The 24,745-nt window shown below is 37.2% G+C and overlaps 2 protein-coding genes and 1 long non-coding RNA gene across 3 annotated transcripts; 1 reads left to right on the forward strand and 2 right to left on the reverse strand.

Moving 5' to 3' along the window:
• Window positions 1-8,946: 8,946 nt before the first annotated feature.
• On the reverse strand, window positions 8,947-17,630 carry LOC119985962 (peroxisome biogenesis protein 5-like). The gene is made up of 16 exons (XM_038830466.1): window positions 17,374-17,630; window positions 16,940-17,074; window positions 16,694-16,844; window positions 15,771-15,964; window positions 15,367-15,618; window positions 15,160-15,276; window positions 14,277-14,444; window positions 13,880-14,067; window positions 12,653-12,899; window positions 11,831-11,915; window positions 11,513-11,622; window positions 10,653-10,877; window positions 10,302-10,367; window positions 9,521-9,615; window positions 9,338-9,426; window positions 8,947-9,251 (listed from the first exon to the last, which is right to left on the reverse strand). Exons 1-15 carry the CDS (start codon window positions 17,491-17,493, stop codon window positions 9,348-9,350), a joined length of 2,232 nt encoding a protein of 743 aa, XP_038686394.1. The 5' UTR covers window positions 17,494-17,630; the 3' UTR covers window positions 8,947-9,251; window positions 9,338-9,347.
• A 1,233-nt stretch (window positions 17,631-18,863) lies between these two features.
• LOC119985230 lies at window positions 18,864-21,628 on the forward strand. The gene is made up of 2 exons (XR_005465068.1): window positions 18,864-19,587; window positions 19,796-21,628. It is a non-coding gene; the product is annotated as an uncharacterized LOC119985230 (long non-coding RNA).
• Window positions 21,629-23,117: 1,489 nt separating this feature from the next.
• LOC119986289 (tetrapyrrole-binding protein, chloroplastic-like) lies at window positions 23,118-24,344 on the reverse strand. The gene has a single exon (XM_038830867.1). The coding sequence runs from the start codon at window positions 24,255-24,257 to the stop codon at window positions 23,493-23,495; it is 765 nt and encodes a 254-aa protein (XP_038686795.1). The 5' UTR covers window positions 24,258-24,344; the 3' UTR covers window positions 23,118-23,492.
• Between the last annotated feature and the right edge of the window lie 401 nt (window positions 24,345-24,745).

Genomic DNA, 24,745 nt, shown 5'->3' on the forward strand with positions numbered 1-24,745 from the left:
ATAGTCAATTCCATATGTCTGAGTATACCCCTTCGCCACCAGTCTTGCTTTGTATCGTTCAGTTGCTCCATCTGCTCTAAATTTGATTGTATAGATCCATCTGTAGCCTACTGTTTGCTTCCCTTCTGGCAAATGAGTCACCTCCCAAGTAGAATTCTTTTGGAGAGACTCCATTTCGTCATTCATGGCTTGAGTCCACTTGGGATCCTTAAGAGCTTCCTGCACATTACTTGGAATAGATACAGTGGATAATTGACACACAAATGATGCATATGACGGGGATAACCTATGAAGAGACACATGATTAGCAATATGGTATTTAACACTTGAAGTTGGATCAGGTTCATATTGCTGTTTAGGAATTCCTCGGTTTGAACGGGGAGGCAATTTATAACTTGAATGACTTGACTCAGGTAGGGAATCAGAGTTAGATTGTTCAAGTACCTGTGTAGGGTTTTCAGGACTGGACTGACTGACTGGCAATGGTACTATAGGAGAAGTTGTATTTAGGACACTATCTGGACTCGTAGGTGGTTGTTCTGGCATTGTTGTAGGATTGGCATGGTCTGGGTCAATCTCCTCTTGAATTTGATTTTCTGGTCCTTGCTCTTCGTCCCTCATGGTTTGACCTACTTGAAGTTGTTCTTCCACAGGATTAGTTGACCCATCAATATTACCATCGGGACACTGGGAAACATGGACAACTTGGTTTTGAGTATCTTCTGCAAAGATAGAGTTCTCCCCCTGCAGAGGATGCTCAGAAGTGTTCCTTGAGTAATAAAATTCACTTTCATTGAAAGTAACATCAGATGTAACATATAAGGTTTGTGTAGGTGGATGGAAACACTTGTAGCCTTTTTGAGTGGTAGCATAGCCTACAAAGACACAACGTAATGCACATGGGTCCAGTTTGCTACGTTGGTGAGTATGTAACTGAATGTAAGCAACACACCCGAAAATCCGTGGTTCAAGGTTTGGTGTAGGTGGCACTGTGAGAAGGTTGGTCAATGTTTGAAATGAAGTTTGATATTGGAGAGTACTGGATGGTGTCCGATTGATGAGGTAAGCTGTAGAACAAAGAGTCTCCCCCCAAAATTTGTGGGGCATATAAGCCTCGAATAAAGATGCACGAGTAACTTCTAGGAGATGGCGGTTCTTTCGTTCTGCTACACCATTCTGCTGTGGCGTATAAGCACATGTGGTTTGGTGAACAATCCCTTGTTGGTTAAAAAACAAAGAAAGATCATTGTTGACATACTCTCTGCCATTATCTGACCGTAGTGTTATGATCTTCCTGTCAAACTGTGTAGCAACATACTGATGAATTGTTTGAATTTTGCAGTAACTTCGCTTTTCTGTTTCATGGGAAATACCCATGTCATCCTGGTGCAGTCATCTATAAAAGTCACAAACCACTTAAAGCCACTAATAGTGAGAACTCTTGATGGTCCCCAAACATCCGAATGGACAACCATGAAAGGTATAGAACTTTTATTTAATCTCAATGGGTAAGAAACACAATGACTTTTGGCGAAAATGCAAGTTTCACAATGAAAGTCTGATAAATCAAATTGAGAAAATAAATCTGGAAATAGAAGTTTTAGGTAACCAAAGGAAGCATGTCCTAGTCGCTTGTGCCATAACCAAATCTGCTTTATTCTGTCTGACTCTGTACCTCTTACATGATGCACACGACTCAATCTGCTACTGCAATCATCTGATAGGTCCAAATAATACAACTTTCCCTTCCTAGTACCACATCCAATCACGGCCCTGGTGAGTAGATCCTGAAAAAGACAATAAGATGGCCAAAAACACACAGTGCAATTAAGGGAATCAATAATCTGAGGAACAGATAACAAATTATAGTCTAGGGAAGGGACAACCAAGATGTGATCTAGGTTTAATGAAGGCGTAAGAGAGAGGGACCCTTCTTCCAAAACTTGGGAAGTGGTTCCATTTGCACTAGTAACATGAGTTTGAGATGATGATTTTGTGGAGTGTAATCCAATTGAGCTAGATGTCATATGGTCAGTAGCACCAGTGTCAATAATCCATGATCTATTATAAGTAAGTGAAGAAGTAGCTGAGGTCGCCAAAGCCTTGGATTCAGATGTACCTGATGGAAGTTCAGAGTCTTTCTCCTGGGATGGTCCAGCAGAGACGAATGAAGCCCGACTTGGTTCCTTCTTTCGGCCTTTATGAACCCATCCTTCTGGATAACCAATAATCTCATAACATCCTTTAATTGTGTGATTTTCAAGACCACATTTTGCACACTTCATTGGAGTTCTGTTACGAGTAGCACCTGAATTCTGAGAGCGAGATTGCTTATACCTTGTGGTAGCCAAGGCTACGGTTTCAGATGTGGAATCTGCTTCAGACATAGTGCCTTGACGATTACTCTCTCTTTTAATATGTGCATATACTGCCCCGAGTTCAGGTTTAGGCTCCATCCTTAAAATTTCTCCTCGGATTTGATCAAAATTATTGTCCAAACCTGCAAGAAAAATATAAACTCGAAGACGGTCAATCTCCTTGCGTCTTATTTCCATATCTTCTGGGTGTTGCATGTTGCTGGGGCTTAACTGATCAAGTTCCTGAAATATCTCTGTGAGATCACTATAGTATGTTGCAACTGATCTACCATTCTGTTTCATCATAAATGATTGTCGATGTAGATCATAAATCTTTGCCTCATCAGAACCATCAGAGTATGTTTTCTTGATGGCATCCCATACTTGCTTGGCTGTATCATAACGAATGAATCGTTTCATCTGACTGGGGTGCATGGCATCAACTAGCCAACTCTTAATTTGACAATCTAATGCACGCCACTTGTTGTATGCTGGATCTGTAGCTGCAGGTTGGATAGTATCACCGGTTAGGTGACCATGTTTTTCTCGTCCAGCAATTTTCATCTCCATGACTTGGTGCCATAGAGAATAGTTATTTTCATCTAACTTTATGCCAGTTGAGAAGTTGGAATTGTCTCCTTGTATGGTGACAATCTGAGGGATTGAATTTGATTTGGGAGAGACATCTTCACTTGTCATGATGATGACTCAAGAATGAGAAGATAATGAGTTTCAACAGACTGTGTTTGGTGATGAATGAATGAGTAGGGTTTGATTAAGAGACGGCCAGTATCGACTCCTCTGATACCATCTCAAAGTTGGAAGAGTGGAATAATCTTATTATCATTTCAATATGTCGTGATAGACTAATTATATACAGAGAATAATGAAATATTTTACAGAGTGATTTTAGGAACTAATCATTGACTTTTTTCTACAATTAGACTCCTATAATCTTGCTGAATCTTTGAATTGAATTCTTGCTTGATATTATACAGCTGTGATCTTCTTGCTTGATATTGTTGACTTCTTGCTTGATATTATACAGCTGTGATTTGACAATTACAACCATTGGATTTCATGTTCACAAAGTTATTTCACATTTTTGATTCACATAGAAGAATTTCTGATATACATATGTTAAGTTGCCACATGTCTATAACGAATCTTTATATAAACTAGAGTTATTTATTAGTTAATTACTTATATCTTGGTGGTTTGGTATATAAAAAAAATGCCCTCCCTGACTTATTTGACAAAATATGTCAATGCTAAGATGTCTCGCATTGCTTGATTGTCCGATGTATTCAAGATAATCGATAAATTCAAAGCAAACAAATATTATTGTGGACAATATTATTGATGCGAAGTGACATTAGATGTCTAACAAAATATGCACGAACTACGCTTGAGATTCAAATGAAAACTTAAGAACAAGTTGCTTCCTTTTTCGATAACTTCGCTACATAATTACAAAACGAGAGAGATTTTTAATTTGACCGGTGAAAATAAGAGTAATATTTCACTTCCATGCATGCATAAGTCTAACTCCCACCTCATTTTTAATAGTTTGACTCAGTTCTATGTTATTAATTTATTTCCATCCTCATTGATGCCATGCCCTTCTATATTTTTTCTGTTCCTTTACAAACCGATCGATAATAAATATCAAAAATGATATAGAGCTCAAATTTTTGGTAATCCAAAGCAGTCCAAATCTAAGTGGCGCTTATGTGGCCAAGCCATGTCATACTCCAAACTACACAATTTTTAAAGTTCACGATTTTCGCGCAAATCCGACCATCCTTACCCCTCACTCTTTCTCACTTTTTCTCTCTCATCCCCTCCCTCCAGAACCTTCCGGCCATCGATAATCTCATCCTCGTGGCGGAGACCACCCAGTAGAGACCCGACGATGACGAATGAGAGCAGATCGACGACGGAGGAGACATATCCCGTCGAAGCAGAGGTGATCAATCGATTCTTTCTTTTCGTGTTATCGGCTATACCGAGAAGGTATCTCCATACTTATGTGCTTTTATGAATACATATATACTTGTTTTTTCGATTAATGCGTTTCAATTTGATTGTGATTTTGTTTTTGTGCTTTCAAATAATCGCGGAAGAGCCGCTTCAGCTAAGGAAGTATTTTTTTTACTTCTGGTTGACTGCCGTCATTTTCATCGCCTTATTGAATAATATTTCCTTTTTTCATCTTATTGATTTTAATATCAGCTAATTTTTGAACTTTCAACCTATTTGAAAATTTGCAGTTTTGATAAAAAGTTTAGAGTAGAGTCTGTGCACTGAACTATGAAGCATCTTCTGTCGATGGTCTTTGGTGATTCCTATGAAGGAAGTTAGTTTTTATACATGGTTGAACTAATTCAGTGAAATGACTAACTTAAATCAATGAAATAGCTAAATTTATTGATTTAAATTAGTGAGATAATTAAATCCATTGATTTAAATCAATGGGATAACTAAATACATAGCCAAATCTATTGATAAAATTAATCAATAAAATTATATATTATATTGATTTAATTAAGTGGATTAGTGGAATGACTAATTTAAATCAGTGGGATAATTAAATCCACTTATTTAAATCAGTGAGATAATTAAATCCATTGATTTAGGATACCAAATCCATAGTCAAATCCATCGATAAAAATCATTGAAATTATATATTCTATTGATTTAATTCAGTGGCATAGTTAAGTGCACTTATTTAAATCAGTGGGATAATTAGATCCACTGATTTAAATCAATGGGATAACTAAATCCATAGCCAAATTCATCTATAAAAATCAATGGAATTATATATTATATTGATTTAATTCAGTGAAATGACCAACTTAACCTTGGTTAAGTTCCTTCCATTTAGACAAGCTTCTCTTGGGGTGAAGGTTTTTTTCCCCGGGTTGAGCATAGGAAGATCTAAAAATAAGAGTCCTAGGGTAGGGGTCTCAGAGTCCGCTAAGAAGAGAACGACTTTTGGCTTATACTTATGGAATGCCTCGGAAATAGAAAGACAATGGAGTCCTTGAGGGAATTATATAATCTATTGATTTAATTTAGTGGAAAGACTAACTTAAATTAGTGGGATAGTTAAATCCATTGATTTAAATCAATGGGACAACTAAATCCATTGTTTTTAGTTCAGATTCAATTTTTTTTGAAAACAAAGTCCATATTTCATTGTTTTTCAAAATCACATTCCATAATCCATTATTTTACAAAAACATAGCTCAGAATCCATTATTTTTAGTTTTGAATTTGTTATTTTTGAAATTCTATTGAAAAAAATGGAATTAAGAACAATCCTGTAAAACCTATCTACTAGGGATGTCAATCGGTCGGTTATTTGGTATATTCATCCAGGGGCCGAAAATTCAGTTTTTTCATTAGTGAAAACCAATGACCGATCGGTTTTTTGTAACAGTGAGGTTATAACCGACCATTCCACTTTGGTCGATTTTTCGGTTAATACCTCAATTTAGAAAGAAATTTAGAATAAGTAGATCCATAAAAAATCCGCAATCAATACCTTAATCAAACTGTTGAAATCGCAGCATTCTATTCAATATCTCATTCCCGTATTAATATCAAATAATTAATGGTCCAAATTGTAGAGTTATATATCTAATTATATATATATATATAATATTAATATATACTTATTATCTAAATATATTAAGATAAATCTCAAAGTTTGGGTCTATTAAGTCATAAGTAGTAAAGTAAATACTAATGACTAATCATTGTATACTATATATCGTATATAAATATATATAAATTAAAAACTAATGACTAATCATTATATACTATATAATCTATATAAATATATTAATTATAATATTTATGATGATGGTCGGTTTTATAAAAATATTCAAAACCGACCAATTATTTCGGTTTTTTATTTGAAAAAAACCAATCGATCGGTTTTCGAAAAAGAAAAATAATTAAACTGACCAAATGGTAGGTTCGGGCTATCTGTTTGGTTTTTTTGATAGCCCTACTATCTACAATGAATCTTGTTAGAAAGATATTTATGCGCTGATCTTAAATATGTAATTTTTTCCTAAGTCTACCATGTATTTTGACAGTTAAAATCTTTTGAAATTTCGTTTAAGAAGGAGAAAAGTTAAAAAAAATAGTGATGTCATCACCAAGATTGAAAGGTACAATTTTAAACAAATAGAAGTATTTTTGTCTAAAAAAATCATATTTTAAATTTTGCCTTGTCATACGATACGATGATCAGCGGAAGAATAAAGGGTGCCGGTATATATATATATATATATATATATACACACACATATATATATTATTGGATTTGGGGTCATGGGCGTCCACATACACACGCAAAGCCTTAAATGCGGGGATACCCTCACTTACATAATTTGGGGGCTTTTGCTTGGTCTCCTGCACAAACAAAAACCCCATTTTTGGCCAAAGCTGACGCTCCATTGTTTTGCTGGTTATTTCCTTTGTCTCCTTGTTGGATTCTCTGCTTCATATCTCCGGATTCTTTATTCTCTAAAACATCCATCACTATACTTTGTGTAAACAGACACTTCCTTCCCACGTGCATGGCTTATATGGAACTGCTTATTTTGTAATGGATATAAATATAAAAGTAGTTAATTAAAGATAAATAACTTGTTAACAAAGCTAAGAGATTAAACTGACTATTAGGTATATGCACTTTCTTTCTTTCTTTTTTTGTAATGAAGTGATAAGAGATTTGGTATATGTACATTGATTATATATTATGATCATATGTATTTATGCAATTGGCGACTATTTATGCATTACTAACATTTATTTGGTATACATAAGAACATGACTTTTCATATTAATTAATGCAAATAATTTCATATGGCACTGACCAAAATCCTCTTCCATGCATGCTCATATATAACCCATGTCGATGTTGGATTCAAATGAAGAATTAATGGTGATGATGCTTTTACTTGCTCGGACTCGATATATGTGACACCACCATACTCTCCTTTTGGTTGCTGTCAACACTCAAACAGTAGTATTAGTTCACTTTTTCTGTACGGTCAGCAAATGTATATTGAATGATCAAAACACACAAGCAATCGCCATCCACTCTCTGTCCCCCCAACCACGTGCGCCTAAGCTCCATTCACAGAGAACCATATACACATAATAGTGGTAACAAATAATTAATTAAATTATCAAATTAATGAGAATATCATTATCATGAGTTACAGCTTGAGCTTACCAAAAAAAGAGAGAGAGAAATTGATCATGAGATGCAAAAGATACGTACATGCATGTACTAAAACCAATGCATCTTTTTCTTTCATGCGAGTCACTAACAAACAAATTAAGCAGAGTGTTAAATAGATGATGATCATCATGGGAATATTTTTAGATCCTAAGGTTAGTTTGTCCCGGTTGCGGGCTTTTCACATTACCTGCGTAGAAAACATATATATACATATATTGGACCCCAGCTAGCTATAGCTACTTCTTTCTCTCTCTCTCTCTCTCTCTCTGAATCATGTAATCATCCCCACATGACAATTGAGTGATGAGTCAGTACTGCTCTACTATACAAGAATCTCTACTCTCCCACACGGGCACACCCCCAGCATCAACATCAGAGAAAGAAAAGTAAACTAATTAAACCCAAATCCAATATTATTAGGGCACTCACATTGATATATGTAAAACAGGTATGATAGATATAATAGAGAACTTATTATACAGATTGTCTTGAAAGCCACACTACATTGATATCTCTTAACATTATCTATTTTTGATACTTGTTCAAGTGGGTATCTACTTGAAAAAGTATGTAAAAGTTTTAATTTATAATTAATGCTAATTATTTTTTCTAAAATTAATATATAATTAAACATTTTAATTTTTACTTGAAATCATATAATATAGATAAGTAATAATAAAATAAGAATAAATTAATATTTTAATGCTTTAGAGATTTAGAATAGAGATATTATATTCAGTTGTTACTGAATAGAGAATCTATTAGTTCAAGAGAATAGGAAATTTATAAACTGTTAAAAAATGATGTTTGAATAGTGAAGATATAAAATTTGATAAAAGAGAAACCAATCTGAGTACTTTTAGAAGGAAGCTCCACCTTTCGATGCCTTGCACGGGCATGTGTGGATGATATTTCCTCTTACAGGGTGTGGAGTGCAAGCATTAAAAAGCTGCTACGTACGTACATACTTGTTTCAATTCCCTAGCTCTATTGTTTTACTTTCTCTTTTCTATAAAAGAAAAAAAAATATTCTCCTTTTTGAGCCACAATTATTTGATTCCTAGTTCAGAAAGCTATCTATACGTTACAAAATGCCTGCCAAGTGCCAATGCGAATCTTGTTTCTTTACCTATGAATATTCATTAATCTCACTTATCTCGAGTACTCTACAGCCTACAACCTACGTCCTGGCTGCTGCTGCTGCTGCTGCTGCTGCCTCCCTCCTTGAGAGTCTCGATGAGACTTCCACTACACATTTGAGTCATTGACATCACTAGCAAGTTCGGTATAAAATATAGTCAATTTTCAGACTACCCTCATCAATTAGGCAAAACAAAGCAATTTTACTAAATCCGTCTGTATCGGAATATACTTATTTTATACTGAGGAAGAATACTCAGTTACATCTTTGTGATTCACAAAACTTTCGAGTACTGCAATTATCTCCATTCCCATAATAAATGAATTCTTTAGCATTGAAACAGCAACGCCTTCACAATTAAGCTCCATGACAAAGCTTAAAACAACACCCACGTTTGGTTTTTCAACTTCTGTGGCATTTCTTGCTCGTACCATCAGACCACCACTTAATCTGAGACTCAGCTGTGGTAAAAACATGGAGCCATGACCTACACTGTAAAGAGTAACCATGTTACATATCATATGGAAAGCTTATGAATCCCAGCAAAGCCCAATTGTTCACTCAATGCACCACCTTTCCTCTTTTACAGAGGAAACTCCTTCTGAAGAACATCTAGATTTCGGGAATCACAAGCTTCTAGCATGTCACTCCTAGAAGCACAGCTGCATATAGGAAAAAGGATGGAAAAACATACGTAAGCTGTGGTCAAACTACATACATACCAGGTGACAACTATTTCCAATTGGTGCAGCATACCTCAAAGAAATTCTCAAATACTGCCAGGCGTTATCTGCCTTGGGATTCATGGCAAGTGCCCGAACATAATAACAAATGGACTCTTCATACATACCCTGGTGCCAAAATAAAAAAAGGGTTAACAATTAGACAGATTTAGCTTCAGAACCACCTTAATTAGATCTATCCAGAGAGAGAGAGTAATAATCATGACATCCTAGAGAATAAGCAACATTTTCTTAACTTCTATATCAAGTATCATTTAAAATTCCATCAAGTTCACTCTCGTGCAAATTGGAGTCATATTTGCATATCGACGCTACTAAGCTATTTTCCAATGAAGTCCATACTATCTCACGCACACTGATAGGACACATGTGAAAGCCTCTATTATTCAACCATATATAGAGAGGCTCTACAGAAGGCTCTTGCATTGGCGGTGCAATTGGAGAAGGGCAAGAAGTATGCACCCTTAATCCTTCGATAACAGATTGGCTTTTTCCAGGAATCAAACCCATGACATCTAGGTTGTGATGAAACAACTTTCGCCGTAGTGGTTCATAAAAACATTTTCATAAACCTTGTATATGCTATCCAAAAATGAATAGACAGCATTTTTCTTTCAGTCAAAATTATTCACCCAAAAGACAATAATCCCGCTGTTTGAGATATCAAAAAAATAAACAAATAAAAATAAAACGATTCTAGAAGTATTAAACAAAACCATAACAGGCTTCAGTTAATGTTTGATATAAATGCGAAAGATGGTAATAAGCTTGAAAATAAAGCCATCGACCAAAACCTGATTGGCATAACTGATGCCCATGTTTGCCCATGCACGTACATAATTAGGCTTCAAATCAAGTGCCTACAAAGACAAAAATGGATGAATAAATAAAAATAAGACATCCACTGAGGCAAAAGGAGAAGCTGATCAACGAACTAATACGGGCACACTTGCAAACAATATGCAGTCCATTAGAAGTCATTGCAATAGCAGTTGTTTATGAAAGCTAGATAGGGGAGCATCAAACTTTGGCCTTGTATTATGCATTAAGCCATGTTATCCAAATCATAGGCATCAGCAACAAATACTTTTGATGGCTTTAGCCCTTTTTTAGTTATAACCGCATCACTTGACAGATGGACCTACATGCTGATAAGCAAATATCGCATCAGCACTCTGAACACTGTTGGCTTGTGTTGCGCCAAGTTTGTTCCAAAGAGAGTAGTCATTTGGCTTGAGCTTCAAAGCTGTCTGGAAGGATGTGATAGCTTTGTCATATTCTCTGGACAAATTGTATAAGACGCCAAGCACTATGTGCACATCAGCATCCTCGGGAGACATCTGAGCAGCTTCATTAAATAATCTAGCAACCTGCATACCAAAATCAAAGTGATAAGAAACTCAAAAAGAATGACTTCATAATAGATCTCAAAAGCAGAACCAAGTTGTTCTTTTTTTATATGACTTGCTTTTTTTAAAATCTTTATTTTCAGCTATACATCCTTGATTAACAATGTTTTGCCATTTTTGCGATACTAACAGAAAATTTTTAAGTGAGTCCAATCTTTTGCAGCAGGACTTAAACATCTCACGCAGAAAAGATTAAAAGAAATAAAGGTAAAAGGTAATTGATGAAATCTATTATACAAAAAAAAAAAGAGTTGAATGCCTCAAAAATCTGTACTTAAGTGGCAACGCATCATTCAATTACATGGTAATTTTAGGTAAGATGATAGTCACTATGTTAATGAAATACCTTCACAAAATATCGCAAGTGCTCTCAATTAATGAAGAGACACCATAAGGTGCCAAATCTCTTACCAAATTACTTTCCTCACCAGCCTCATAAATTCAAATAGTTTCATATATCCTATCAAAAATATTCTGGCACCAAGTTTAGATTTCTCACTGAGATGCTCAAAACACAAGTTACAGTGAGGACACCGGTACCTAAAATGAATTTTAAAAAAGATTCAAACAGGCATATTGTTAATTAGAACACTTACATCAGCATAATATAAAGAATCAGAAAGCTCTGGAGGGGCAAGTGTTCCAAATTTTGGATGATAGCGCAGCCATCCATATAAATATTTTAATGCAGCCGCCTGTTCCAACTCTGCAATTAAAAATTGAATTATTTGAACCACATTTATCAAGGTCATGAATGCACAAGAGTAGTTTTAACATCCTGTATGCCATTGTCAACTGCTGAAACAACAGGAATAAAATATTAATGAAAAAGAAAATACATAACTAGAGTAACGTACTTCAATGAATTTATGCACCGAATTTACTAGTAAACATTCAAACAAACAATCACTGACCATTCGTATGACTCACACCAAGGGCAAGAAGAACTTCAAGATTCGTCGGATCAGCCTCATGAGCACGCATCATGGCCGCTATTGCCTGCAGATGTAAATTCATTTTGATTTAAAAAAGCAATATTTGGAAGTGTTTGAAATAATGAAAAAATAAATACCAAACTTGAGATAATCCCCATATACACTCTGGCTTTCAGAGAAGAAAATTCTTTAATTAGAGAGTTCAAGAAGGTATTGACCAGTAGCGAAAGGTGGCAAACACATATATGTGAATTATATCAGCAAATACCAAAAAGAACGCCATTATATAGAGAAAAAAAAAGGAAGGTAAAAGTACATCTATAAAGGCAAAAAGAAGGCCATAAACATAAAACACAGTTGTTTAAGTACATGGTTGACCTCTTCCAAAAGGTCTTTATAATTGGAAAAAAAAAAAATTCATAGGAGAGGCTCTACAACCAGAGATCATTTATTGAAGGAAGCATGGTGAAGAGGCATACTATTTATTTTTGGATCCTGAAGACACATTGCTATACAGAAGAGTGTTGTTTTTTTGTGAAATTCAGAACAGGACTCTTTATGTGGGCCTGTATAAAAGCTTAAAAGAAGATGTGTTATAGCCTATAGGAAATGTAAAATATGTGTCAATAGATCATGCATCAACAACAAAAAGGCCAGACGGACAACACACGTCAATAATTTTGTGAAGTTTTGAATATCACACATCAGAACAGAGAAGATGATCAACATCAAGGGAAAAAAATAAAGTTTCCAGTAGGCGAGTTTTTCAGAAGTTCCCAGAAAAAAAAGGGCAGCAATAACCTGCTGATCATCATCATTCTCCGCATGTGCTATTCCAAGTAACCTCCAGCCTTCAGCGTTATCTGGGTTTTTCAAAACTTCAGCCTCCAGGGCAAGAACTGCTTCACTCAGAAGCCCCTTACGAAACAGCTCCTGGCCTTCTTTTAAAGGATTTGGGTGACCAACATAAGGATTCATGTCAGAGAAGATATAGACCCCCCTTGAAGCATCTGATTGTTGCTTGGCAGATACTTGTTCATTTAGGAATCTGTAAATTAATGGTATAATACGAGTCACTATACACAACCATCAACAAAAACTTAAATAAATAAGAGGAATTCACTCCAGTGGTAGTCCAGATTATGAGAGAGACTATCACTTGTACCAATATCAAAATTCAAAAGATTAAAGGGTGACAACAAATTTGTCAATGAGGTTTATCATGCTTATACTACTAATTTCTTTTGAAGAAAGCAGCAAGATAAGAAAAAGGCAGGAGCCAGCCAGTAATAACTTTTACTTATCTATATGGGTATCTATATGGGCTATGCCAACCTTGCAAATAACTTAGAGACAAAAAAAACAAAAAGAGAAGACCAAGAGTACCATATGGACCAATGAGGTTAATATACCAAGCTAAATCTAAGTTTTAAGGTAGGAAACATTTAACAACTTCAACAACAATCAGTGTGAGCCCATAATAGACATTGCTCAACTACTCAATATATACTACAAACCCCCTTTAACCATCAAATTAGAAATGAATTGACCTTTCTATGTAGAACTATTTCAAAGGGCTTTGCAAAGGACAAACATATAATACCAGTAAAATTGCAGAAGCATGAGTAATCATCAGCACTATACAATCCTTTCCATAGCAATTGAATATACTCTTCCGAACTTTTGAAGATTGACTATGACAACAGAGATACTTCTGGCAATCAAGCCAGAGATAAAAGGCCTGGAACTTACTCGTCATAATAGATATTGCTCAACTACTCAATATATACTACAAAAACCTTTAACCATCAAATTAGAAATGAATTGACCTTTCTATGTAGAACTATTTCAAAGGGCTTTGCAAAGGAAAAACATATAATACCAGTAAAATTACAAAAGCATGAGTAATCATCAGCACTAAACAATCCGTTCCATAGCAATCGAATATATTCTTCTGAAATTTTGAAGATTGATTATGAAAACAAAGACTCCGGCAATCAAGCCAGAGATAAAAGGGCTGGAACTTACTCGTCATATGCATTTGCCCAATCAGTGGAACTGTCCCCCAAAGCCCCCTCGCCGACCTGATGCCCAAATTCCTCCACCCAATCATTCATGTGCAGCTTTGAAAATTCATTGACCCACTGATCATTGACTGACCCCTGTTCTTTTCCAGTGGTGAACTCGTTAATCCATCGATCAGGTCCATGAGCAAGCTGAATAACACATAATTTAGATGATGGAGCTTCTGCATAGGGTGGTAAAACCAAAGGGAAATAACAAACAATCTGTGCAAGCACAGAAAATAAAATAGATCATGGTACATAACTACTTTTGCCTTTCAGATTCAGTTAATAAAATAATGATGATGATGATAACAACGATACTGTAATTAACTCTGTGCTTTCAGCAAACATATACTTGCCTCATCACGTGCAAATTCATCAGCCCACATAGGAGTGACATTGTATTGTTGTTGATATTCCGTCGCCCAATTCCCGGTTGCAGATAACGTGTTCGGCTTCACTTGATTATCATCAATAATAAGTTCACCACGACTCATCTTTGAAACAAACTGAAGAAACTTTGAATTCTGCAAGCCAAATAAATTAGTACGGGAAATGACAACGTCAGCCATTGGACCTGCTCATGCCAGATCAAAGTGATACTGACCCATCATGTTGGCAAACTTAATGCAATGACATAGTCCAAAAATTTTCAGACCTAAGTTATAATTCACGAGTTTTATTCCCAGAAATGGTCAAAACTCAAAAGTAGTCTGAGGCTGCAGAACGGATGAGGTTCAGGATACATCAACAAACTACTAAAAAGTTTATCACCTACTAGCCTCACTCACTCCTTAAGCCTCAAAGCCACATTATAGAATCACAAACATACCACATTGCCCGAGCATCAAGCATATATTGACAGACAAAAGTACCTAATGGTCATATGAGGAAGCACATTTCTAGGGCAGGGAAAAAATAAAATCACTAACTTTATATTATTCATGTAACCATTAAACACTTGGTCTTTGAATTTTTCTTTTCATTTCTTTTCTTCCAGTTTCTGAAAAACTTTATTGAAATGATCGATCATCAGGAAGACAGTTGAAGTTACTTCCATGTTCTTGCAAATCCATTAACACTAAAAGAATAGTCAAAATTAACTAATCGACGTATATAAAATCGATGAGTTCCAAGCAATACATGCTAACTGTTTGAGAAAAGTTTCACACATTCAATCTGCAGGGAAAGAACATGCAACTACAAGAGCACAGTACGGGAAATTCAACAGAAAATATGAACCTGAAATTTTGGGTCATCATTTTGAGCTAGCGTGTGTGCAAGCATACGAGTCTGCTCCATTGTAGCTAAACTTGCAATGCTTCCACCTCTCATTTGATCCACTGATGCCAATTGAGACTGTTCCACATCAAAGGTTTCATTGGTATAAAAATGGCTGCATGTAAATCCAAATTGAAGTCTGGAACACATAGATAACTTCTTTCTTACCTGCTCAAACTCTGAGACCCAGCCATTAGCACCATGTTGCTGTTCAAATGAGTGAGCCCAGGCATCAGGATTACTGGGTTCTGCTCTCTGTTGACTGAACTCGGCAACCCAACCATCTGCAGCATGAGGACCATGTCTCAAAACTCCTTGTGACTCGTTCCAATAGTCTTCCAGCTCTCGGAATCTTCCAGGAAGAGGTCTTTTTCCCTGGACATCGTTATCAATGTCTAAAGACAACAGGAGTGCATTTACCTGGAAAGGTGCAGTTTGAATTGACATTAAACTTTAAAACAAGATTGAGGAAGAAGGTGAAGCACTAATATTGAAATAGGAAAAGTAAACAGATAATAATATCGATAATAAAGTACGCAGCTTCCATTTGGACAAAAAGTAAACAACAAAACCTGGGCATTGATAAACTCTTCACTTTTATCAGCAAAAAAGTGCCGAGCCATAATGCTGCTACGATCACGAATGCACTGTTTGTCCCCTTCGGACAGTCCTAGTAATGGAAGTGGAGTTGGAAGAAAGGGAATTCCACCATGGCTACTATCAACAAAAGAGTGCAAAAAGCTTGATAGCACTCTCTGTGGTGGCCCTGCATCACCAATATATATTATTATATTACACAAAAAGCATTCAAAAAACACTCTTTGCCAAATTGTAAATGAAAAAATACCACCCAATCTAAAGCCTACAAAAACGTGTTCAATTGTAGCTTTCAAAAATCAAATTTTCATTTCTCTATATGCTTGACAAATCAAAATTTCAACTCCAATGGCGTAGGCTCTATTTCTTGTTTTTCCTTGCCTAAAACTTGGAATTTTTCATCGATATTTCAGCCACCAGTTTTTAGCTGATTGAAAGATGTGATCATTGATGGCTCCGGTTCAGACAAATATCATGTCCAAACTCAATGTTAACTGTCCAACAAATTAAGTTTTTACGAGCTTTTCAAAAAAAAAAAAAAAACAACCTCAGATCCGTGAAGGCATGGTTTACATTTATTACAGGAACTTCTCATATTTAGACATACCATCAACTGACTACATGATTATGGGATTTAATGCCTGAATCCATGTGACATAAGGTAAAAGGATAGGCAATCTTGTGATGCTGAAGTATTACATCAAGGATAAATTTTGCAAAATCTTAGTAGAAACCCTCTTCGAGGGCAGGTTAAGACTTGATGGAAACATAATTCTAATTGGGTTTAGTCATCCAATGTATGGAATTCTTTATGCGTTTTACACCTTGCTAGAGTAATCACTATTTACCAATCCAGCACAAGGACAAACCAAGAATGTGGGTATAAGACTATAAGTACCATCAAAACTTGGTTGTGTCTGAGGAGAAGATGTGCGACCATATAAGTCAACCTGAGGAGAAACTGGAGGGCGCTGTAGCTGCACCTCGTTCCATGCTTCTGCTAGTGCATTCTGATCCGTAGAGCGGAAGCCACGAAGAAATTCTGATCCCTGACAGTCAGAGTAAATGAGAATGATGAAGAGAAGAACTCCCACATGCTCAATATGTAGCATTTGTCACAGACATATAAAAAAAATTGAAGAACCTGAGCATTGGGGTGCAAAAGTTGCTGATCAAATTTAGAGCCAGGAAGTGCTCTCAAATGCTCATCGATTTCAGAGTAGAATTGACCACCCTCGGAAGCTGTGGATGTGGAGGCAGGAATTTCATTTAGCCTTCCCTGCTCCAACAACACAAATAGCAATCAGAAACAAGTTAATTATGAGTACTAATATCCCGCATCGACCCGAATTTGAAGTAGAAAACAAGCTCGTAGGAAATCAAAAGCTTCAAAAAAAAATCATCAATACACTTGTCTATTGTACCAGAAGCATAAAGACCAGAATTTGAACAAAACCCCGAAAACTTACAAAAAAAATTGATAGCTTGATCAAACACCAGGAACAGGAAAAGGACGAATCGAAGGACTGAAAAAATCTTATATTTAAACGGAATTGAGAGAAAGAGAGGACAGACAACCTGAGTCTTTGAAGAAGAGCCAATAAGCGCGTTAGCGAGAGCACCTAGAGGATTGGAAGAAGAGGAAGAGCCAGGAACGGCACAGGCTGCTCCACCAGTGACTAGCTCCCGCATCGCCATCCCTCCCTCACTTTCTCCAACCGCACAGACCTTCGCGCTTTTGTGGTAGAGGTCGGAATCGAATTGTGTACCCCAAAGAAGACGATGACGGTGACCGAAGAAGATGATAAAGCTATAAAACAATGAATATTGAAACCAACCACATGGAACAGTGTGTCATACATGATACATAATAGTAGTTTTGTGGGCCTGTGGCTTTGGGAAGGGAGGGCCCAAAATAGCAGGCACAATCGGGCCCCCATTAAGAAGTCCAACTCACAAAACCCAACTCCAAACACTCATTAAGAAGTCCAACTCAGTGAACTCACAAACTCAACCCCAAACAGTGGACAAAAAGGGCGAGCAGAAACAACAAAATAAAAGAACAGTCCTGCTAAATAGTCCAACAATATTTGTCTCGATTCTTCTCAATCTCATGTGACATTCCACATCAGCATGTCACTTAAGTTTTAATGTCTATGTAAACACTCCCACCTCTCTCTCTTTCTTCTGTTTCTCTCTCATTTTCTCCCTCTCCCTCTAACGATACAACCACTGCCACCCACCGAACCTCCTCCGTCCGGCCACCGATCGGAGCCGTCGACCCATTGAATGGAAGAGTTGACCATCGCATCCATTTTTCAACTCTCCACACCACCAATTGCCTCTCGTATCATAGAAAAAAATGCACCTAAATGAGAAGGTCACCACTGCACAAATCGCGTCGATACGTCCACCTCCATATACGTCTCGGGCAATCGACCCCATATTTGGATTTAAGTTATAATTGATTTAAATAAATAGCAAAATAAATTATAAATAATAGTTTATTAATATTAATAAAAACATTTTATTTGGTTTAAAAAGAAGACCTCATTTAATGTAGTTTAAAATATTTTTTAATTTAAAAAATATTGTTGTAGATTTGCTTTAGGTAACACGAGTCGAAGAAGAGATAACGTTTCGAAAGTTGGCAAATGACATAAGTGTCTGAACAAAAAATATGTGAGGGTATTTCAGTCAAATGGTTCTCAGAGTGTCTTGCAATGGTCCAAAATAAACCATCTCATTTTTTACAATATATTGTGCAAAATCTGTCTTGATTTTCGGGACAATAAAATGTTGTTTGGTGGCTCTCTACAATATACGAGCCCGAAATCATGAAAGTGTGAGAGGGGGAAAGTGAGAAATAAAATAGGCAGTATTTGATTTTCAGATTTTAAACAAAAAAAAAAAAAAGTGAGAGAGAGTGGAAAAATTAAAATTCAAATGTATACCATATAAGCAGGCTTTCCATGTCAACATATCTAGGTAGTTCGATCCCTTTTTTATTAATGTGTTCGAAATCAAACTTCACGTACAGTCAAGAACTTGATCAAGAACCCCAAAAGGCAACGAAAAATAATGAAAAAAGAACTAGGATTTTATCTCCATCACCGACTTCGACGAAACAATTTTTCGGAGGATAAAAAGTAGATTCTTTGAAATAATATGAACTTCGAAGAAATTGTGGAGGAAATAGACCAAAAGGACCTGAGAGGGAATGACAGAGAGATCCCTTCGTCCCTGACTTGACGATCGAGATTGTCAAATTCAAGGTGCCGATAGAATTCCATTGCTCAAGAGAAGAACTTCGTGACTTCGCGATCTCCATAGCGAATTAGGAGCGATCGAATCGAATGGCATCGTCTTCGAGCAGTGGACTGACGTTCTAGCTCCTCCAGGCACCAGCTGGTGATAGTTGAAACGTATCGGATCACTGCACGAGTGGAAATCCCAGATTAACCACGTCAGCGGCAGCGACCACCGACAGCAGTCGCAGCCGACGGATTGCGTATGCATTATAGGGCAGAAGGGCATAATCGAGATCTTCAACAGCTTTGAGCTCCTTTGCTATCCCTCCACTCACTTCCTGGACCGCTCCTTCCTTGTGAGGAAGCAGCTTTGTATGTTTCTTTTTTATTCTCCTACATTTTTGCATTCTTTTTTTATTTCTGTCATTGTTTGTTGGCCGATTTTATTTGTTTGGAGCATATAAGAAGGTCTTCTAGCATTTTTACGATGTGTTCTTCTTGGAGTGATTCCCAGGAGGCAGATATGCATATACACAAAGCTGTATGTTCAATCTTATCCTCCTCTCGTTGTTATTTTTGTTTAATTGTAAATTCTTTTTTATGACTGCTTATATAGAGCTTTTAACAATTATTATTCTCCGTGTCATTTGATGGATATTAATGAAAGCCTGTTTATGTTCTCAATCCTTCCGCATCTTTCTCTATTTTAATCAATGGGGCTGTAACTGATTTTTTTAATTCCTCCAAAGGGGTTAGGCAGGGTGATCCCTTATCGCCCTTCTTATTCATTTGGGGAATGGATATTTTGAGTTGTATGTTGGATAGAGCAGTTTCGTATGGCTTGCTTGATGGAGCCAAGATTGAAGGTAGAGCTAATTCAGTCTCAATTTCGAACCTGCTGTATGCTGATGACACGCTGTGTTTTTGTGGAGGTAGTGCGGAGTAAGTAGCTAATCTCCGTGCCATCCTGCTAGGCTTTGAAGCTATCTCTGGTTTGAAGGTTAATCTGAGTAAGAGTAAAATCATCCCTTTGGGAAACACTTCAAACGTTGAGCTCCTTACTGGGTACTTGGGTGTGGAGTCTCCAGCTTGCCTTCAAGCTATCTTGGGCTTCCCTTGGGTGCTAAATATAAAGACCAGAGTATTTGGAATCCCTTGGTGGCAAATTTTGATAAAAAGCTTTCGAGATGGAGGAGGAACTATCTCTCTAAAGCAGGGAGGCTAACTCTCATTAAAAGTACTCTATCTAACCTCCCTGTCTACATGTTGTCTATTCTCCCCATCCCCTCCTCCATTGCTGGTAGGCTTGAGTCAATTATGTGCAGATTCCTTTGGGGCGATTTGATGGAGAGTAGGAAAATTCATTTGGTGAATTGGAGTTGTGTTAAGCTCTCAAAAGAGGTTGGAGGCCATGGGATAAAATGCTTGATCACATTTAATGAGGCCTTACTGGGTAAATGGCTATGGAGGTTTGCCATCAACAAAGATCAGTTGTGGCGGAAATTATTGCTTGCAAATATGGCACTGGCATCTATGGATGGTCCACGAAGCAGATCAAAGGGCCATATGGCCGCAGTATGTGAAAATATATAATGAAAGGTTGGGCTGATTGGTTTGCTTTAACCCACTTCCAAGCTGGCAGGGGCAACTCAATAAGTTTCCGGAGTGATCATTGGACAGGAGACACCTCTCTGAAGGACTCTTTTCCTAATTTATACACTTTAGCAACCCTGAAGGATGCTTCAATTATCCAATTATTTCAAGCCTCTGCTGGATAGTTTTCTGGGAATATCAACTTCACTCGTGAGGCACAAGATTGGGAAGTGGTGACTTTCACAAACTTCTGGAGCCTCGTCTATAGTGCAAAGATCAATCCTGCTTGTGAGGATAAAATTTGTTGGAAGGCTGCAAAAAACAACTATTTTTCTGTGAGTTCTTTCTATAAGGAACTTCTGAAAGATATATTGCACAATGGGAACTCTCAATTCCCTTGGCAATGGCTTTGGAAATCTAAGGCTCCCCCTAAGTGGATTTTTTTCTGCTGGGAGGCAGTTTGGGGTAAAATCCTAACAATGGATAACTTGCAAAGGAGAGGCATTTCGTTGGTGAACCAATGTTGCCTCTGTAAAGCAGGTTTGGAATCTATCAGCCATCTTCTCTTGCACTGCGTGTGGTTTTCTAAAATTTGGGCAAATGTTGTGATGATGCTGGGCATTTCTTGGGTCATTAATTCTTCAGTGGATAAGGAATTATTGGCTTGGAAGGGTGCAGGCAGGGACAAAAGGCAAGGAAGTTTTATCCAATTAATTCCAATTTCTGTGATGTGGATGCTATGGCTGGAGAGGAATTACAGAGTGTTCAAAAACAAAAGAATCTTCCATAGACACTTTCTTAGTCACCTGGTTTGATTGCCTTAGGTTCTGGGGCACTTCCTTTTCTGGGAACATTTTTGATCATCTGTCTATCTCCCCCCTGTAATCTGTTTGGGCTGCACCCCCTTGGTGCTTGAATAAAACTTTTTCCATTCAAAAAAAAAAAATCATTCATGCACAATAGGATTTTCCTACCACGATTTATGAAGAGTGGCATATGTTCTTCTCCACTGTTCCATCTGTGTCTTATTCTGATTACATGAATTTTCTGGTTAGTTTTTGTTGTAATATTCCATTACCTATCTGTTCTGTTACCTATGTGTTCTCATGTTCTGCTTTGTGAGACTTATGTGGCATGTGTGCCAATGCCATGTACATTGTAACATTCTTGCTGCTAATTTTGGTTTTAATTGTGGTGAATAATGATTCAGTCATTGCTAAGCTTCAGGTTTCGAATCACTACTTGCCAAATAACTTGGCACTCTGGAATTTTATGCGTCAGGGCATTGCTGCCTGTGCTTGGTTGTTGAGATTAATGTTAAGTGGGATTCATTTTTCTTATCTTATCTGCTCTGTGTTTTTAGTTGCTCGTAATTTCCTTATCTATGGTTTAGTACTTTAGTGTGTCCTCATAGACCTATGATGTGGCAATTCCACTGCTGAACATTTGTTCTTTGCTTTGTAGAGTACTACATTTCTCAACAGTCGCATTATATTAAATTTCTTTCTTGGTTGCTGAGTGCACCTAGGCTGCTACTGAGTTTTGTAATTTTTCTTAGTGCACCAAAAGCCACATGTCATAGATGGGATTCCTCGGCTTCGGCTTATTTTCGTTCGTTCTAGCTATACGCTATTGAGCTCTTCCTTGTCATGTGTATTATTGTGTGGTGTTGTGAATTGCTACTTTTGTGTTTTCTTAAAGACAGTAGAAGCAGAAAGGATTTCTGCTGATCATGTTGAACATCTTAAGCCATCTAATGGAGGTTCAGTGGAAACAAATCAAGAAAAATAGAGGTGGGGGGAGGGGGGTGGACTGGGAATTTAGCACACAAAAAATAAGGCTCATAAGTTGGTTTTCATTTGCATTTTTGCAATGGCAGCTCATCTTACAGGGATTCACAGCGCCATCAAGATGCTGAAAAGAAGAATTCAGGTACTCCATCACTATCTTGTGAAATGCAAGATAGTTCTTGGCTTTAGTATTTTTGCTTTTGCCTATTATGACAATGGTTATTGTCAAAAATTTTCTTGTTTTCAATGGTCTTGAAATTGCTATGCTGCAAGCAGTGCTATGTTAGGTTCAAAATCCATGGATTTGATTGAAGTGAAATTCCCCAATTTTTCCAGTGCATCAAAATGCAGGGTTTAAAGATGTCGCTTGTCCCTCGGTATTTTTTTTTTTTTTTGTTAATTTAGCAATATGTATGCACATTGTCATGCTGTCCGATCATGAACAAGACTTACTTACGTTATCATTGGCAGTGTTATGGTAAGCCACCACAAATCTCTTCTTCCAAGGATATCCTTAGATTAGGCCTGGAGATTGTTGTTTTGTTGGATGTCCGTGCTCAATCTCTTTTTTAGGCAAAGATTATCCAAATATTCACTTGAAAGATCGCAAAATACGTTGAACTTTGATTTAGATGGATGCTTTTCAATTAAGATGACAAACAAGTAAAAAATGGAAATGGAGCAATAGTGTGACAAGCCCCCGACACCTTGTTGTACACTGGCAATCCATGTGTGGAAAAATAACCTTGAAAAGGTCTCCAGGTGCTGCTACCCATACCATTTCATTTCAGCCTCAATTAATTTTTTTTGCTGAGTAACCATCTGTAGCAGACTAGCAGTAGCTAACATAGAGAAAACATGCATATGTAAAAAACTGTAATATAATCGCCAAACTGAGAAGTGAAGGCTACAAATCCAATTGATAGACTGTGGTCTGATCTCTTGCAAGAAATGGTAGAGGTGCAGCACTACTTTATTAGTGTTTGTCATATTGACTTCGCAGAAGCTAGTTCCTCCACTCAAGTGGCTAATAATAATTGGTATGTGCATGATAATTACAACCTCAAAAGGAGTAGTCAGTTTTGAACACTGTATTAATCAACAACTGCTTCTGCTTTGCTTTATCTTGGTCATTAACTTCTTCTTTCTCCTCCTCAACCTCTCCTTCCATGGCCTTCTCAAAAGCTGGATGACTAAGAATACTATTAAGTAGCTGTGTACCTCTAAGTGCATTAGTGAGTGGCAAGTGACCCTCCGGAGGAGTATCATCTTTGAGCTCCCAAGTGAACTCGGTAGGAAAAGACCTGTAATTATATTGCTCAACCTCAGTATCAAGCTTCTTCATCCAACCAACCTTGAGAAAAAACTTGGTGAAGTCTTCATTAACCTTACTCCATATTTTCCTCTGCACACTGTACCCAAACCTGTTGTTGCTGTACTGTCTCCATAGACTGTCAATGGTTTTCAAATCACTTTCTGAGATGAATTGAACTTCAGAGAAGAACACATAGCCCCGTTTCTGCGCCGCCTCGCCAGCCAGGACGATGAGGAGGCGGCGAGTTTCCTCATCTGCTTGGAAGAAGTTGTGGGTGGAGAGGTGGTGCTGGAGTTGTTCAAAGGAGATGATGGATTGGGATGTGGAGGTTGAGGTTGAGGAGAAAGAAAAAGTGGTTGTGGAGGAAGAGATGGACTGAGACAGAGAATTGGTGACGGTGGAGTAGGAAGGCTTGAGGAAGAGGGAAGAGGGAATGGTGTCAAAGGAGTGGCGCTTGAGGAGAGAGTAGTGGTGATGGTGGTGGTGGAGGGATTGAAGAGAATTGGTGGCCATTTTTTGGTTTTTGACTCCACACAAGTGAGAGGAGATAGAGAGGAGGGGAATTCAAGAGATTGAAGAGAGGATTGGGAGAGTGGGATGTTTTTGTTTGATATGGGGGATAAAGAGTTTGTGAAGAGACAGGGTAAGACCTCATCACAAGCAATATACTGCAGGATTCTGATTGGCCAGATGTGGGTGAGATTAGATCCTCTCTCTCTCTTTTTGTTTTTAATTTATTTCTTTTGTGTTTTTTTTTTAAAAAAATTTAAGAGAGGAACGCGACAAAATAAATGGGACTCGGCAGCTGGTCCCAAAACTTTTATATGTGATATATCAGCGAGCCATGGGATTGAAGGATTGAAGTATTGAACAACCCAGAAAACTTTTTTTATTTTTGAATGATAGCTCAATCAAACACCAGGACCAGGAAAAGAAGGAGTAAATGGACTGAAAAAATCATATATATTTACATTTACATATAATCGAGACCGAGAGAACTT

This window comes from Tripterygium wilfordii, chromosome 19 (genome assembly GCF_013401445.1).
Source record: "Tripterygium wilfordii isolate XIE 37 chromosome 19, ASM1340144v1, whole genome shotgun sequence".
NCBI lineage: Eukaryota > Viridiplantae > Streptophyta > Magnoliopsida > Celastrales > Celastraceae > Tripterygium > Tripterygium wilfordii.